The following is a 16,856-nucleotide window of genomic DNA, read 5'->3' as shown; positions in this document are numbered from 1 at the left end:
GCTCCCTCCTCCTCAGCCAGGCTATGCATCAGGAGGTGCTCTCTGAAGGCTGCATGTTGATCGGACTGAAGCAGCTTCCAGAAACACGTAGCCCGTAAGTACCTCCGCTCACCGCCAGGCTGCCTGTCATGGGTTCTGGGTTCAGCTGGTTAAGTATTAGCATGTATTACAGTAAAATGGGTGATTCTTAGACTGGGTTTTTTTTTCTTTCTTCTTCTTCCTGATGTGCCGTAATTCGCTTTACATAAAGACAGCGTCTATGTGAACAGTGTTTCTCTTCTACTTATCTTGCTTCTCTATTACCCATTTGGTTGGTTTTGTTCACATACAGTCAACTGCCCATATTTACTGTGGATTTAATTTCCATTTGATCTTCATTGTTACTGCGTTCATCTTGACTGTGTTCTGTCAAGAGTCCATTTTACCGCTTTGTCAGTGTTTGCCTCAGCAGTGCTGTTACTGTGTTTTATGTGGTTCCTGTACAATACGACTGTGTTGATAGTGTATTTATGCACTGGAGCAGAACAGATCACTGCAGATAGTGAATTTCATCTGGATCTCTCTGTGAGGCGTGACAAATGTGTCTCAAACGATGAATTAGGAACTCCCTCTGCATTATGTCATCACTTGCCGCGAGATGCTGTTGCCTGGATACAGCTCTGCTCTCTCCTGTTCCATTTTTAGAACGCAGCTGTGAGTGCTTCAGGATACAGGGGCATGAGAAGGTTTGAGGAGGAGAAAAAAAGGAAAGGGAAGAAAATGAAAAGGAGAGGAGCAAACACTGACCAACGATTAGAGCAAATGAAAACACGGACAGAGATGATGAAAAGACAGAGATGATATGAGAAGCTCGATTTCATGCACCACCAGTCCTATGCTGTGTACACATACACCCCCACACACACACCCACACACACACTAACCCTCCCCTTCTTAGTCTACCAAACTCATCCCCCACACTCGGGCAGGAGGGGTGCTGGGATAGTCAGGGTTTAGACTAAAGAGAGGCAGTGTTCAAGCAGCGGGGGGCAAAGGGAGGATGGGGTCAGATGGAGAACTGCCCTGCTCTGTCAAACTGAGGACAAGCACATCTTTGGTGTTCCTGGAAGAGGCTGTCTGATCCCTTACACCGCCTCGACTTCAAATAATAAGGATGCTGAGGAGAGAGAAAGAGAGAGAGACAAGGGAGAGACAAGGGAGAGACAAGAGAGCGGCATGATTAAATTGTCTCTAGCATGATGTAACTGCAGCTGAGGAGCGGCTGCTCATCCAATCAGAGCTCTCCATGGTCTCTAGTGTAGCTAACAGGATGATAACATGCCTCCCTAAAGTCACCCACAATACAATGAGTACTCACTCTCTCTGCTGCAGAATGAGTACTCACTCTCTCAACTGCTCTCATTTCATCTGGTGAACACACGTCGCATCTGCCACTGTTCTTAATGAACAGCCATTTATTGGTGGCACACGCACGCCCACAAAATGATTTCCCTCTAAACAGACGGTGATGTTGTCTGAACTAAGTGCTGGCCATGTTGCTCTTAACCAGGGAGGTTATTTAACCAATATTATCTTGCTAGCCACCTTCCCATGTGGTCACCACAATCAGCAAAATACATTACATTCACTAATTTAGCAGACGCTCTTATCCAGAGCAACTTACATTAAGTACAGGGACATTCTCCCTGAGGCAAGTAGGGTGAAGTGCCTTGCCCAAGGACACGTCATTTGGCACGGCCAGGAACCGGCAACCTTCTGATTAATAGCCCGACTCCCTAACCGCTCAGCCATCTGACCCTAAATACATACATTGTGGTTAGCTTAATCCAGTGTAATCACAATAACTTCTGAGGAGTCTCATTGACAAGCACAACCTATATTGTCTTCTATATATATTTATGTATTTATTACCCACCCTAATTGCTCCCTGTGTGTGCTACATATAGACAAGGTCGGTGTCAAAATGTGCGTCTTGTTCCCGAAAGCGATGCTTGCATCGTCGTGGTTTCCATTGCACGGTTTAGGCATAATTAAAGTTTTTGTGGCGAAAGGTTAAGCTAACGGTAGCTAAACAGTTAGCCACAATCACAAACGTCGCAACGTCACACACCTGCGCGCGATTACCAACAGTAGAACATCAGTTCAGTAGCTTGTTAGCTTCTGGGAGATAGCTAGCTAGCTAACTAGAACAAAAAGACAGCTGTAGAAAAGCCACAGGCACAGGCCAGGGTGATATAACATCAAGTTATTTACCGGTCCGAGGGTCATGTCTGAAGCTAGACGCAAAACGGACCACAGCCGGCTTCTGTACTGTCTACATGATAACTGGCATATTTGTTTTTATTATCGGGCTAGTAGTGGCTAGTTATAGAACTAAGAAAAGGACGTGGACCTGAAAATTCCGGTGCCAGATTTCTCAGACAGTGGCGTTCTTAGCTACATTCAGGCTAACTTAGCATTCGATTCAATGCGTTTGCTACCGGCGTTCCACATTATTTTACAGTTGGTTAGCCTTGCCCAAAAATGTCCCCCCTATTGTCCCCACTATCTGTAGCTGATAATCCAGTTCTCCAAAGCACCGCATGTACCGGCTGGTAGCCAGCTAACTAGCAACCAGTCAGCTAATACTTTGTCAGCTTTTTTTCCCCTGTATTTGCGCTGTTGAGCTAATATTGTGATGGGACTGATACATTATTAAAGCAATAAACCACGAGAGGGGCATCAAATGATCATAAATCCTGTAGAGCAATTGATGCCAATATCCAAACGATTGGAGTGGATACCACTGGGTGCATGCCGCGAGGTGGCTCTCCCTACTTGTATCGCGGATATCCTGTCACATGACCCCCGATTCTTCAAACAGTGACCTTGTTACTGACAAGTAATGATCATTCTATGGCGCTTCTGGCATACGGAAATGATAAACTTGTAAAATTAAATTGCCTTCCTCAATCTTTTATCTACATTATATTTACATTTAGTCATTTAGCAGACGCTTTTATCCAAGAAAGCTTTACAAAAGGTTCATAGGTCAATGATCATAAACAGCAAGATAGCCCCAAAAACATTGTGGGTAGCTTAAACAGGAAGCATACATGAAAAGCAAATAAGTGCCAATGGGTGGAGCCAGGGTGGAGTAATTTCCATTTTGATAGTCAGTGATTATTTAATTAGAACTTTTGTTGTCTAACCTTTCAATCATTCAGCAAAATATAATTTATTGGCTAAAGGATGCAGTCTAACCCAGACAGTGCAGGTTAGACTGCAGTTGGTCTATGAACAAGAAGCCTGACATCATCAACATTCTGTAGTCTGACTGATCACGTAGTTGTCCCCAGTCAAAAGTTTAATCACACCGGGACATCCAAAACATTCAATGGCCTATTAGATCTAGTTATCCTGGCAAAACATGTAATGTTCTTCATTTATTGTCAAGACACAGTCCAAGTAGCCTATTGTAAAAATGAGAGCCAAGTGTAAGTAGTTTGGAAATTCGAGGCTATAGGATGCAAGCACACCTCACAGTTTCCCCAGATATTGTACCCTCTTTAGTTTTGTACTCCTCTTTATGCAAATTCTACACAAATCTAAAGTCAAACTGCTTTGCATGTTCTCTACAAATCCTTTATATGTGCTGCCTACTACTCCTATTCCTAACATTGTTAGTATTGACTGGACTATTCCTGTTATCGTCTGATTGCAGAGCTTTCTACTCAATTGCCTTTGAGGAACAATGAACACCAACAAGGACGAGGCGTCTTTCAGCAGGTTTTTCCAGTATGTGGAGGACAGTGGTCTCAGGGCATATGATGGCCTGGTCATCCAGAATGCGTCGGACATTGCCCGTGAAAGCGACCGTGTGAGAAATGAGACCAATTGGGCCTACCTTCAGGAAAAACATGAGAAGAAAAGGAGGCAGGAAGAAGCCATAAAGAGGTAGGACAAGAAATGTTCTCCAAGGTTCTTACCAACGTGTTATATTTTGTGCAGGATTACAATGCTTACACAGTGGTCAAAATTAAACTCATAACTGAAAAATACACAATGAATGATTATTTTATCAGATCGGACCAGAGTTTTGGCAAATGAAATAGGATTTTTTCTTTGTGTTGGGGGCCACAACACGTCGGAGAGCTGAATGTGACTTTGGAGAGGAGATTCCCCCCCTCCTCTTACGATCTTATTAAGAAGTCTCCGTGTTAGCTAGGAAGCTAGGACATAATTCTCAGCTATGGAACTCCCACGTCTGAGATGTTTGGATTGGGAAGAGATACAACGACAGGAAAATACAATGCTGGACATGGTTTGCTTCGGTTTTAGTTATCCCCTTGTGATGTGTATGTCAATTGGTGATTGGTGTGAATTAGGTGGAGCACATATGAATAACCGGGCTGGGATGGGAATAGCTCAGAGGTTGAGCATTTGACTGTAGATCAAAAAGCCCCAGACTTGAACCCATCTCCACACAAATTGCTCACCTCTCCACCGCTTTCCTCGTCACCCCCCCCCCCCATATTTCTCCCTCTCACGTTGCGTAGGCTCTCCCTCTTACCCCTCTCACATCATTCTTTCTTAGTCCCTGTGAACACCGCTGTATGCTGACCCCCTTCACAACCCACACTGCTCACTGTCAACACTGCAGAACTGCTCACTGTCAACACTGCTCACCGTCAACACTGCACAACTGAAACGTCAAGCTGTCTTGACAGCAAGCACAACACATGCTGCGCTAGTGCTTCCCTCTGCTCCTCTCCTAACATCCCCTCACCCTCTCCCCTTCCTCCGCCTTTTGTCCCCACCCTCACCCTCTCCCTTTCCTCACCCTGTTCCCTTCCTCACCCTCTCCCTTTCCTCACCCTCTCCCCTTCCTCACCCTCTCCCCTCCCTCACCCTCTCCCCTTCCTCACCTTGTCCCCTTCCTCACCCTCTCCCCTTCCTCTCCCTGTCCCCTCCCTCACCCTCTCCCCTTCCTCACCCTCTCCCCTTCCTCACTCTCTCCCCTCCCTCACCCTCTCCCCTTCCTCACCCTCTCCCCTTCTTCAATCTCTCCCCTCCCTCACCCTCTCCCCTCCCTCACTCTCTCCCCTCCTTCAACCTGTCCCTCTCTCTTTTTCTGCTCTCCTCTCTGACACAGAAGTGGTCCTTCAGTCTCTAATGGGATAAAATGAGATACACTCTCCAGGATGATGCAGGCTTGGTTATGGATACCCAGCGACATACAGTATAGGCCTAATGGTTTAGTTCAGACAATCATCACACTACTCTCAAAACGCATTATAGAAAAAAAAATATCCAACTGGATTTATGAGGCCTCTGTTGCCTACAAAAAGGATCAGAAGTTAATGGGGGTTTCTAATCAAGCAACTTCCACTGCAATTCTGAAAAAAATCCTCAATTGGGTTAAGAAGTTGGGAATATGATGAGAGATAGAGAAAAGGAAAGCCTGCAAAGTCAAGTTATCTCAAATCAGAAAATACATTTGCGGCTCAGGATCAACTGGACCTCACTTTTCAAGCTGAAAATACTGTTGGTAATTGAGTTTACTGTGACTTTTCCATTTAGAACAGCACCTTTTTAGATGTGAAGGTTATGCCAAAGATTAGATTTTTTTTGTTGACAAATGTTCATCATAGTTTTACAGTCTGAGTATGAAGAACATTTTAATATTATGACTCATTTAGTGTATGATTTTGCTAAATGACATATTTTGTCTCATGGGCCAGTATCACTGTGTAATCTATTGGGCAGAACTGTCCAAAGAGCCATAATGGAATGAGCTGTGAATATATTTAAATGTTTGACTTGGACAGGCTGGAGGAAGAAACCTGCTAATGACCACAAACTGGAGTTTTGTCTGTGATTTTGGTGCGTTTGTGTGCAACAGTATGTATGTCAGGCGTGTATTGTGACAGGGCTGGACCAATGCTATTTCTGGAACATTATCCCTGGATACCAGCCTCGTCGTCTGCTACTAACACACTGTTCCGCTTCAGCCCACTGTGAGCTCTTCTCTCTCTTTAACGCTTTCTCTGTCTCTGTCTCTGTCTCTCTCTCACTCGTACTCTCTGTTTCTCTCTCTCTCTCTCTCTCTGTCTGTTTCTCTGTCTCTCTCTCTCTCTCTCTCTCTCTCTCTCTCTCTCTCTCTCTCTCTCTCTCTCTCTCTCTCTCTCTCTCTCTCTCTGTGTGTGTCTCTCTCTCTCAAGCAAACAGTGGCTGCTTCCCCTGACACATACACCTCTACCGAGGTAAATGTATAGATGTCTAAAAAACATACCAGCAAATACATTTCAAGCCCCTTGAATCTGCAAGTAGGTGCTGACTCCAGGAACAAGCACAACTGCCAGGATATCACCAACATTCATATTACAGTAACATGAACAGTTAGTAATACATAATTTCAAGGTGGGTGGGTTTGGTGGGGTTGGGTGGGGTGTGGTTGGGTGTGGTGTGGTGGGGTTGGGTGGGGTGGGGTGGGGTTGGGTGGGGTTGGGTGGGGTTGGGAGACACAAGCAGTAAGAGGAAGCTGCTGCCAGTTACTGAGCTGATAATCAGCCTGGGGCGGATTAAGCACTTCCATTCAGAGTGCTCATGCAGACAAGCCAATAGGATGCAGATATTTAGGTCACATGGATTTTACTGCTAGCATTTACTGTAGTGCTTTGCTATGTGGCTGTTGGTGTTCTGTCTGTGTGCCTGAGCATTGTTACTACTGGCTTTGTCAGTCCTCAGTCGTAGGATTAAGAGACTTAGGTAGCATGTTGTGCACGTTTGATGTATGTTCGGTTTTGTGATCTCAGCTGAATGTCCTGAACAACCTGAACAAGAGAACATCCTGTTGAGTTTAATTTCGTAGTGTCGTCGTTTCTGAACATGCGTACGCATAAGTTTGTGCACAATTCTCTCCTGGTTCTGTGTTTCAGGCAGCTACGTGACCTTGATTTGTGCCTGCTTATGTTTGTTTTTTTTATTTCATCCCCGGCACCCTCGTTCCCTCCCTAGCCCTTTCACGCATCTCCCATGATGCTCGCTGCCAGGCTGCGGCAAGGCGGTGTGACCTCTGACTCGGTGGCGCTGTGTTTACTTCACTGTGTGTGCCGTGAGCTTGGGCAGTCCTGCTTGCTGCAGCCCAGAACTAGGACCTGTTCGTCAGGATGAACCAAGCCTTGGGCAGGGTTAGGGTTAGGGGTTTCATCATGCTGAGTTTAGTTTATGAACTGGGGGCTGACCCCATGAAACACAGCTAGCCCAGGTCGCCCCCCACTGACAGACAGTCCAGCAGAACCGACCAATGAAATTATCAGGATGTCTCTCTCTCTCTCTCTCTCTCTCTCTCTCTCTCTCTCTCTCTCTCTCTCTCTCTCTCTCTCCATATAAGGTCAACAGAGAGAGGTGTGATTCCCCACAAGCATCAATCAATAGATTCACTCCATTTAACCCACCTTGGGTGCAGTACTGCTGCCGACTAATTGGTAATTAGGGTATTTCAGAGTCTAGATTAAATGTATTATCCCACAGGGGAAAATTAAATCGGTCAAATAGTACACATCCTGTTTCATCGCAGCATAACTGTGGCTTCTGAAGAGTGCACGTGGTTGTGTGTTGCACATGACGTGCATGGATGTGTGTGTGTGTGTGTGTGTGTGTGGGAGGGGGGGGATTCATGAATGTTTGTCGAAGTGTACATGCGTGTGTGTAAACGTCAATGTTTTCTGATGTAGTGGCCCTTGTGTGGTTTGGGGGTTTCTGGCCACATGTCTCTGAATGGTTGTTAGGTAATAAGCCCAGGAGGGCAGTGTGTCTGCAGCTGTACAGCTCAAATCATTAACAGATAACCATTCCACTCAATCTATTAGCTGGGCTCCCCCAGGGCTGTCATCTCACACTCCTGAAGCAACTGACCAATCACAGCCTGCGCTTACACAGCCTCGCCCTGGCAGAGGTAACCATGGAGAACTGAGGTTCTCGTGAGGTTCACATTAAAGGTTGAGTACTTGTTTGTGTGTGTTTACTCTTTTGATTGAGGTTTCTTGGTGATTCAACGTGCAGTGGATGACTGTGGGAACAACAGGCCAGATTCTGAGTTCTAATGGCTCAGAGCAGAACTGGGCTATGGGTGTATGTAATGTATGAGGGCAATGATTGTGTGTGTGTGTGTGTGAGAGAGAGAGAGAGACAGAGAGACAGAGAGAGAGAGAGAGAGAGAGAGAGAGAGAGAGAGAGAGAGAGAGAGAGAGAGAGAGAAAGAGAGAGAGAGAGAGAGAGAGAGAGAGAGAGAGAGAGAGAGAGGTGTATTCGTAATTAGATAAGTAGTGATTTTGGTTGCAGGCAGTTTGATATTATTAGGTTTTTTTTGGTCCCCTAGCCCAACCTTTGATTATCAATCAGACAGACTCTTGTTCCTAGTGGAGGTTTTAACTCTATATCAACTGGAGGATGAAAATCCCAATCATATGGTTCAAACCAAACATAATGATTAGATGGCTTTCGGACCGAATGAAATGATTGAACAGCCTACTTGTCTGTCTGACTACCACCTGGCATTACTCAAATGGAGGTGGAGTGGCTTTCAAAGGAGGGGGTGGCATATTTAGGTTAGAATCCTTTCAAACTCAAGCCACAAATGCTAGGTTCATAAAATGTACCTACCCTGCCTTTAAGAAACTGTCTGTGGTTGTCTGTGGTTGTGCTATGTTTCCCATCCTTTCTAACAGTGTGTGTGTCCTGGCAGGATCGGTGAAGATGTGGCCCGAGCGACAGAGGGAGGCTATGCGGGGAAGCACTTCCGAATGGGCTTCATGACCATGCCCGCCCCCCAGGACCGGATGCCCTCTTCATGCGGCCAAGGGTTCACCGTGCGCTCTCAGTCCCTTCATTCTGTAGGGGCTGGAGATGAGGACGGGAGCCCCACCTCCCGCAAGCAGCCCCCGCCCAAACCCAGGAGAGACCCCAACACCAAGCTCAGCATCTCCTCAGAGACGGTCAACGGCGGCTCCGTCCCCAATAAACTGGACCAAATCGATGGTGAGTGTTCTGGAGTGTCAGGGACAGAGCGATGATCGCGCTGTTCGGATCTGATCTGGTGGTCTGATCTGGTGGTCATACAGAGAACACAATGAGGTGTACTGTGTGAGTCTGTGTGGGATTTTCATCTCCACCTTTAATAATGAATGCTTGCATCACAGCATCGGCTACTGTAACGGCAGTGAAAGTCGTATGTATACATATTGATATTTTACACACATACACATTTACACAGATGTACAGATCCTGCTCTCTACCACAGTGGGGGATGGGAAGGGTAAAAGCATAACTCTGCACCCCCTTGAGTTCGGTACGACGATATACCCCAAAAGCTTTCAGCGTGCTTCTTGACCAGAGTGCAGCACATGCATAACATCTAAAGCCTTTCATGTGATCCGTCACTTGCGCTCCAGACAGATGACATCACAATGTGTGTGTGTATCTCCCAGGTTCCAAGTCCCGCCCCTTCAGCGAAGAGTACAAGAGGATCCCTCCTCCCAAGCCCAAGAGGAACCCCAACACTCAGCTCAGCACCTCGTTCGACGAGTCCTACATCAGGAACCACGGCAACAAGATGTCCTCCAAGAGGGAGAAGTCTTTCTCCCAGAACCAAAGCCCCGCCCAGGATACGGACGAGGACGAGCCCGTTTACATCCAGATGGTGGGCAACATCCTGCGGGACCTGAAGAGTCAAGAGGATGATGACCAGGGTGAGTCTGTGTACGAGGAGATGAAGTACCCCATGTTTGATGACTTGGTCCAGGACTCCAGGTGGGAGCAGGGGGGCAGTGTCACCCCCTCCATCCTGGACGTGGAGCCCGGCCACTCCTACACACCCCGCGGTTCGTTCTGTGACATTCCCGCTCCCTTCCCCAACTTGCTGACTCACCGCCCCCCACTGCTGGTGTTCCCCCCAGCCCCCGTCCAATGCTCCCCCAACTCTGACGAGTCCCCCCTTACCCCTCTGGATGTCACCAAACTGCTCATGCAGGACAACATTGTCTTGAAGCCTGGGGCCTCGCCTACCGCTACAGAGGCTGCTCCCTCCTCCTCACACCACCGGAAGGCAGAGAGGGAGAGAGACAGAGAGAGGGATAGAGAGAGGGAGAGAGAGCGGGAGAGGGATCTCACATCCACACACACCATCACCACCTCGGGACGCTCCTCAGCCCCGCCCCTGCCCTCGAACCTGTACAAGTCTTCTGCGTTGGTCCACGGCTACCCACGCAGTCACTCGGCCTGCCCATCCCCTGTCAGCATGGGCCGCTCTCTCACCCCCCTCAGCCTCAAGCACCCTCCCCCGTACGAGGCTGTGATGACGGGCAGCATGCCCCGCAGTGCCTCCTCCGTGGCCCACGCTGCCAAGGCCTCCTCGGGCCAGGAGGGCGGGGCCAAGCTCAGCGGCTCGTCCTCTGCTCATGGATCCATGCAGAACGTGTCCCGGACGCGGACGCCAACCAGCCCACTGGACGAACTCACCAACCTGCTCAGCAGCGGCAGGAACATGCTGAAGAAACCTCCGGCAGGGAGGAAGGCCAAGGACTCTGCAGACTGTGAGTACTGAGTTCATTACGTTGATCGTTCATGACGTATACGTTATGGATCAGAAATGTTAAATATATATATATTAATCTAAAGTGCCAAACACAGTTCACATAGGAATTAGATCAAGGATCAAAAGTGCATACATGTATAGCATAGCATTCTGTTGTTCAGGGTCAATGAACGGTGTGTCCTATTGACCAGTCTCAGAGGAAAGTAACCACATCTCAGATGTGCTTATAATGTGCAATGTGATGTGCGAATAAATAATGCATTGAGAACATACAGCAGAAAAACAAGGATCAGAAGTGTGTAGTTCACAGTATTGATTGGTCAAGGTCAAGGAGTCTGTATTTACAAGCCACATCAAAAAGTAACCACATCTAAGCTACCAGGTAAGGTAAACAAAAATAATACCATAATGCAACAATATCAACTACCATTTTTGTACGTTAGATTGTCACGTTTTTGGAATGGTTGAATGAAATAAATGAGTGGATTCAAAAGATGCATTTCAATTGTGAGTATGACATAAAGCAGCCTATACACAGCGTGTTCCAGCAAAGGGAAGGGAGGTCGATTTCAGAAGAGATTAGAGTGACCCAGATTTTTTCCGAACCTCCTCCGCTTTACCGTCGGCTGTTAAGGCAGTACCGCGTCACTGATTTACGTTGGAGGTTTACATCCACACGTGGTCTCAATGGTCGGATACAGGTTGTCAGAATTAGGCAACGCGAAAGAAGCTGACAAAGAGACCAAACCATTACAATACATAACTGTGCACTTCTGATGCTTGATTATACTTAGTCTACTAAAAGCTTTATTTGCATGTCGCTTTGGATAAAAGCATCTGCTAAATGACTAAAATGGGAATATAAAATATTAAAACGCATTCAATGTAGTGCCTTTGCGTTTACATGGTTACGTTTGGTAGAGAGGGGAGAAAAGATAAACTGCTTTTTATTGTATGAACTTTCATACTTTTACCATGGACTAAACAGAGAAAAAATGTCTCCATGTTTTACTTCTCCCATTCACAAACTTAGCTAGCTGCTCGGTTAGCTTACCAGCTATTGAATTTAGTATTTTGATGTAATTATATTAGATGGCAAGTCAGACATCGACCCTGTTCATATCTGGCATTAGCATGCGTCTTGGTGATCGATCACATGCCGACAACTCAGTCCAGGTAGCCTAGGTGTAAATGTGAATGCACTCAAGACGAATTGAGAACGTATTGAGATCCGATTACTAAGACCACATTCTGAGGTGGTAAAGGCCGCATATGGCCACATTCTTTTTGCACTGTGTACGTGATTGTATCCTGTGGGATGCTCGGTAGCTTATGTCAGTAGGTTTATTAATCTACCATAGCGGGGTAGTATTTTCGCTTAGCATTGTGGCAGTGTGTTAGCTTAATGGTGTAGTAGCTGATTTACTAGAGCCTGCCCCTGCGCCTGGCACTGCTTGCTTCCTTTGACATACTGAGGACCAATGTGACTACACCTGAATAGGAAGCGAGCATACACGTTTATTTTCACAAAAGCACGGAGAAAACATGGTAGTTGCAAGGCAAAGTAGTAGTTAATACCTCCAACGTGTTGTTCCCTGCATATCCTTTCCTTCCGTTAGCTTGTGGCTAGTAAAATTGGTGTTAATTCAGAAGGATAGCAGTGCACACACGGGGACATGTCTGTTCACCTAGCTGAGACATGGCCTAACTTGATCAGGATCCCAATGTCCTCAGCCCCTGGTCCGTCCACTTGCCTGTCAACTGCTTCATGCTCAAGAAGGTTATTACAGATCATACACTTGCAAGCAAAAATAATTGAAAAGCTTTCATCTGCTAGCAAAGCAATTTCCTTAATGCCTGGAGTGCATCGAGTGTGATGAATGCAAGTGCTAATGGCTAGCCTACGAGAGAAGCACACAGATCGGTGCAGCGGTCGACAGGAATGGAGGGATGAGGAGGACGAGGGGAAAATATACTTTATGAGCATTGAAAGAAAGGACGAGGTAAATAAGTGATGTGTCGGTCTGGACCACAACCAATGAATGCAGACCTGTTAGACTCGGTTCAATATAGGAAGATCCCTGAGATTGTTGCTGATTGCAGTATTTCTAGTATTGACACGCCATGGCGGATCTTAAATACTATCTACGCCTGTATTTCTTCTCTTTAGATTGTTATAACGAGGCATCCTTTTAACCGAATCCACCAGAGGCATGTTCTGGTCTCCATCCTCATCAAACACTGATGTGATCAGTCATACAGTGACACCTTGTGGCCAAACTGCCCTAATCAAAATGCCACAGTCATAGTAAGGTATTTCATAGCCGAAGGGGGCTTAATTTTAATAAAATGCTTGATATTCATACCAAGACTCAGTGGATTGTCACAGTAACTACCTCTTTCAATAGGATCCCACTAGTGCACTTCAACAGTGGGCAAACTGCTGTCTTTCGTTGATCTTCGCGGTAGCTCTTTCTAAGGTTTGTGAGGTATGCAGCGCACGCCATGACAACAGTAACAACCGCATGCGTTGGCAGGCCCAGCAGGGGAAGCTCGCTCCAGGAGCCACAGCTCAGAGCCCCTCAGCAGGCATGAGAGTAAGGAGCGGGGGCCCCAGCACGGAGGAACCAGGGACGACCACCACGAGTGGGACGGGCCGTCCGGACAATCATCCGCCAAGAGCTCCACACCCAGTCGCATCGGGCGCTCCTCTGTCAGCCCCACCATGATGCTGGGGGGCGGGGCTTCCGGTAATAGTCATATCATACGTCGGTGGCGTTCGATCCAAGGTCCTCAGGGTCCACTGTGCTGTGTGTTTTAGATGTTTCCCTGCTCCAGCACACCTGATTCTCATAAACGGGTTGTTATCAAGCTTCTGTGGAGGCCTGGTAACGACCATTCATGTAAATCAGGTGTGCTGGAGCAGGGAAACATCTACAACACACAGCACAGTGGACCCTGAGGCCCAACATAGAATAGCCCTGCCATGCATGCTTTATGATAATCACCCAAACCCATTATAATGCCTGCGACAGGGATCAAACTACACGTACTACAGGGAGGGACGTCTACAAAGTCGATCGGGAGGTAGAACACGTGTCCTGTTTTGTCCCAACAGAGCCCAAGGTGGTGTGTAAGCTGGGCCGCTCAGCCTCCACTTCGGGGGTTCCCTCTCCTGGAGGCACGCCTCAACGCCAGCCTTCTGAACCCTACGCCGGCCTCTGCCAGGTACTGCCACGCACCGCTGAATGAAAGAGCAAGAGAGCGAACGTGTGGAACCCCGTCTGTCCGTATTTATGTGTCGTCCACCCACCACCTCCACCCAACCACCACCTCCACCCAACCACCACCTCCACCCAACCACCACCCCACCACCCTCACCAGTATTCTGTCCTTCCTTGTCACCTGCTACTGGTGTATTTGTTTTGTCTTGTGTGCTTCGTGACGGATGCATTCTGCTTGGTGTGTGTTTTGTGTATGTATGTTCTCAGCCTGCTGCTTCACAATACAGACATCCAACCTGTCTTAGGACACCCAGGGGAGCCTCACGTTTCAATAAAACATGTTTTAAATCTGGTGCTATACTCTGGGACAGTAAGTCGTTCCCATGAATTAATTACTGAGTTTCAACTGAGTGGATTAGGTAGGCTAGGACTCTGTATGGTACAGGATGCGTTTCAAACTGAATGTGAATCTGCACAGTCACCTCATAGCACCACAGGGTGAGCAGCTCTACACGTCACTGTCTGAAGGCTGTTGACGGCTGTCTATTTCATTAGATAAGAAAAATGGAAAGTTTGTTTTGTCTAATATTATTTGTGGGAGCCATGCTAGCAATTTCAAAATAACTACAAATTTAATTTGAGTTGAATAATTTAATAATATCTCCGTACACGCTGAGTTAAGTATTCAGTTTATTCCGTTTATCTTTTGAATTTTATTAAGAACATAAAATGAAGCCACAGACATTTCCTAGCATGACTAGCCATTCTCTGTATAGCTTTCTGGGCTCCTGTTAGCTCTGCTTGCGCCTGTTAGTTCTGCTTGGCCCATCTACCTACCGTTGGAATTTCAGGAGCTAGATATGGCAGTGCACTAAAGCGCTTATACCATGACGCACATGGTATAGTTAAATGTATACCATAATGCAAATTAATACAGGTATACTGCCCCCCCCCCCCAAACCCATCCCATCTTGTCGTTCCGTAATTGTTTTCACTTTCAACTGAGCCCTTACCTAGACCTTCACTGTGCCAGTGTCTTTACGACAACTAACAAAGCCATCAGTCTTTACAGCAACTAATCCTTTAATATACACTGACATGAAATAACTCTTTAATCTACATCGACATGAACTAATCCTTTAGTCTAAGTAGACATGAACTTGTAACTGTTTTGTACTGTCCTTTCTAAAAAATAAAAATAAAACGTTTGATGTATGAACACAGCATATGAGGAGTGTTTAAGAAGCCCATTGTGTATGAGGTGTTTAGTTATCTAACATATCACATGTTGTATATGTGTCACTGGGGAGTCAGGATGTGGTCAGTAACCAATTGCATTTCACAGAAAGTCAATTCATCCTGACTCCCTAGTTATTCCACTGGTCTCGAAGCCTCTAATTACACCAACAACAAAAAACAGGATCTTAATGTAAATTCGTTAAACACATTTAAAAAATCGAGTCAATAAAATCTTGTCCAAACTGTATGTTCCTCCTTCATGTTTGTCTCCTTTTTGTGTCTGTCTCAATGTGAAACAGTGCAACCCTGTGACGATGTCATCTGAATGGCCGTGTGCATGTGTGTACATGTCTCTGAGTAAGATGGGGCTTATGTCACATCAAGAAAACAGCCTGCTTGAAGGTCTTGCCGTACTGAATGTGCTGTCTGCTTAATTCATGGTGTTCGTAGTGTATCCCTTTTAAAGTACTCACATGATGTCTGGCATAACCATATCTATTACTCCTTAACACACTGTCCAAGGCAGGGCAGTCTCTGCTCTGCACACACTGCTAGGCAAAACACTGTTACGAACAAGCTCCAATATAACGCACAGTATTTTAAACAAACCCTGAAAAACTTCAAACATTAAATTTCCCAGGTACCAACAAAACATACTTTTCTCCTGTGAAAGATGTAGTGAAAGATAGTCATAGACACACCCATTCTTACTGTGTAAACGCTACAGTGAACCTGTGACGATACCAATGTGGGCCCACTCCTCCTCCTCTCTCCCACCTCCCCCCCCTCTCCCCCCTCCACCTCCCCCCAGATCCCACCCATGCCTTGGGCGTATGGAGACAGCACCATGATGGACATGATAGAGAAGAAGCGCAGTCTGTGCCGGGAGATCAAGGCCAGACAGAGGCCCGACAGGAACCTGTGTAAACAGGATAGCATGCCCATCTTGCCCAGCTGGAGGAAGAGCAATGGGGGCAAGAAGCATGGGCCGCCCCCCTACTCCACACAGACCACCGTGTTCTGGGACTCTGCCATCTGACCCTGACCCGTCCTCAGACTCGCCCTGCCCCCGCACACACACACACGCACACACACAAGTATAAACTCTACGCACACATACACACAGTTGTAAACTCTACGTGGCATAATAAAAACACAAACAGACATATACATAGTCTGTTTACTAAGGGCATTAAGCTGGCGGCCAATCAGAGCAGAGGGGTACCATCCCATTGTAGCAAATCTCAGACATCTCCCTGCTTTCTAATTACTATTTATATTTAATATTTTTCTAAAATAATTGTCTTAATATTGAATATGCTTGTTATGCTTAGATATTTTATAAAAGAAAAACTGAAAGAGGACTAAAGAGGAAATTGTGGTCTAAGGGTGAGCTGTGAAATGATTTCGCAAGCTTGTTTTGGCATCTACAGTAAGTCGCAATGACACTTATTTGTGTTGAAAAAGTAAACAATGTTGAGCTAATTCAGTGATTGCACCATTGTTTTTATATGCAAAATCTAAACGATTAACTTTCTTATTGCAATGGGGGAAAACAATATTTTAAATTGAATATATTTTGGCATCTTGGAATTGCAGTAGGTGTGGTATTGGAATGCTGTTGTGATCTGTTTGAACCCAAACTGTGGGTGTGACCACAGAAAGTGTCAAGGATCATCCCCGTGTCTTCGATGGCATTCTACTGCATCATATACCAGACAAAGATATAGGATGTCCCGTTACATACAGTCTGATTCAAAACTGCCATGAGGACATTTTACAGGTGGTGGCATCCAGGATGCTTTCAGAAAATTCTG

General features: G+C 46.3%; 1 protein-coding gene across 1 annotated transcript; it reads left to right on the top strand.

The window, feature by feature from the left end:
- The first annotated feature begins 3,729 nt into the window (after positions 1 to 3,729).
- Positions 3,730 to 16,524, top strand: nyap2a (neuronal tyrosine-phosphorylated phosphoinositide-3-kinase adaptor 2a). Its single transcript, XM_084674389.1, has 7 exons — positions 3,730 to 3,936; positions 8,729 to 9,021; positions 9,471 to 10,087; positions 10,130 to 10,574; positions 13,114 to 13,326; positions 13,695 to 13,804; positions 15,851 to 16,524. The coding sequence occupies exons 1-7, from the start codon at positions 3,734 to 3,736 to the stop codon at positions 16,076 to 16,078; spliced, it is 2,109 nt and encodes a 702-aa protein (XP_084530515.1). The 5' UTR covers positions 3,730 to 3,733; the 3' UTR covers positions 16,079 to 16,524.
- Positions 16,525 to 16,856: the final 332 nt, after the last annotated feature.

This window comes from Hypomesus nipponensis, chromosome 15 (assembly GCF_054491055.1).
Source record: "Hypomesus nipponensis isolate SF chromosome 15, ASM5449105v1, whole genome shotgun sequence".
Classification (NCBI taxonomy): domain Eukaryota; kingdom Metazoa; phylum Chordata; class Actinopteri; order Osmeriformes; family Osmeridae; genus Hypomesus; species Hypomesus nipponensis.
This window is presented reverse-complemented; position numbering and strand designations above follow the sequence as displayed.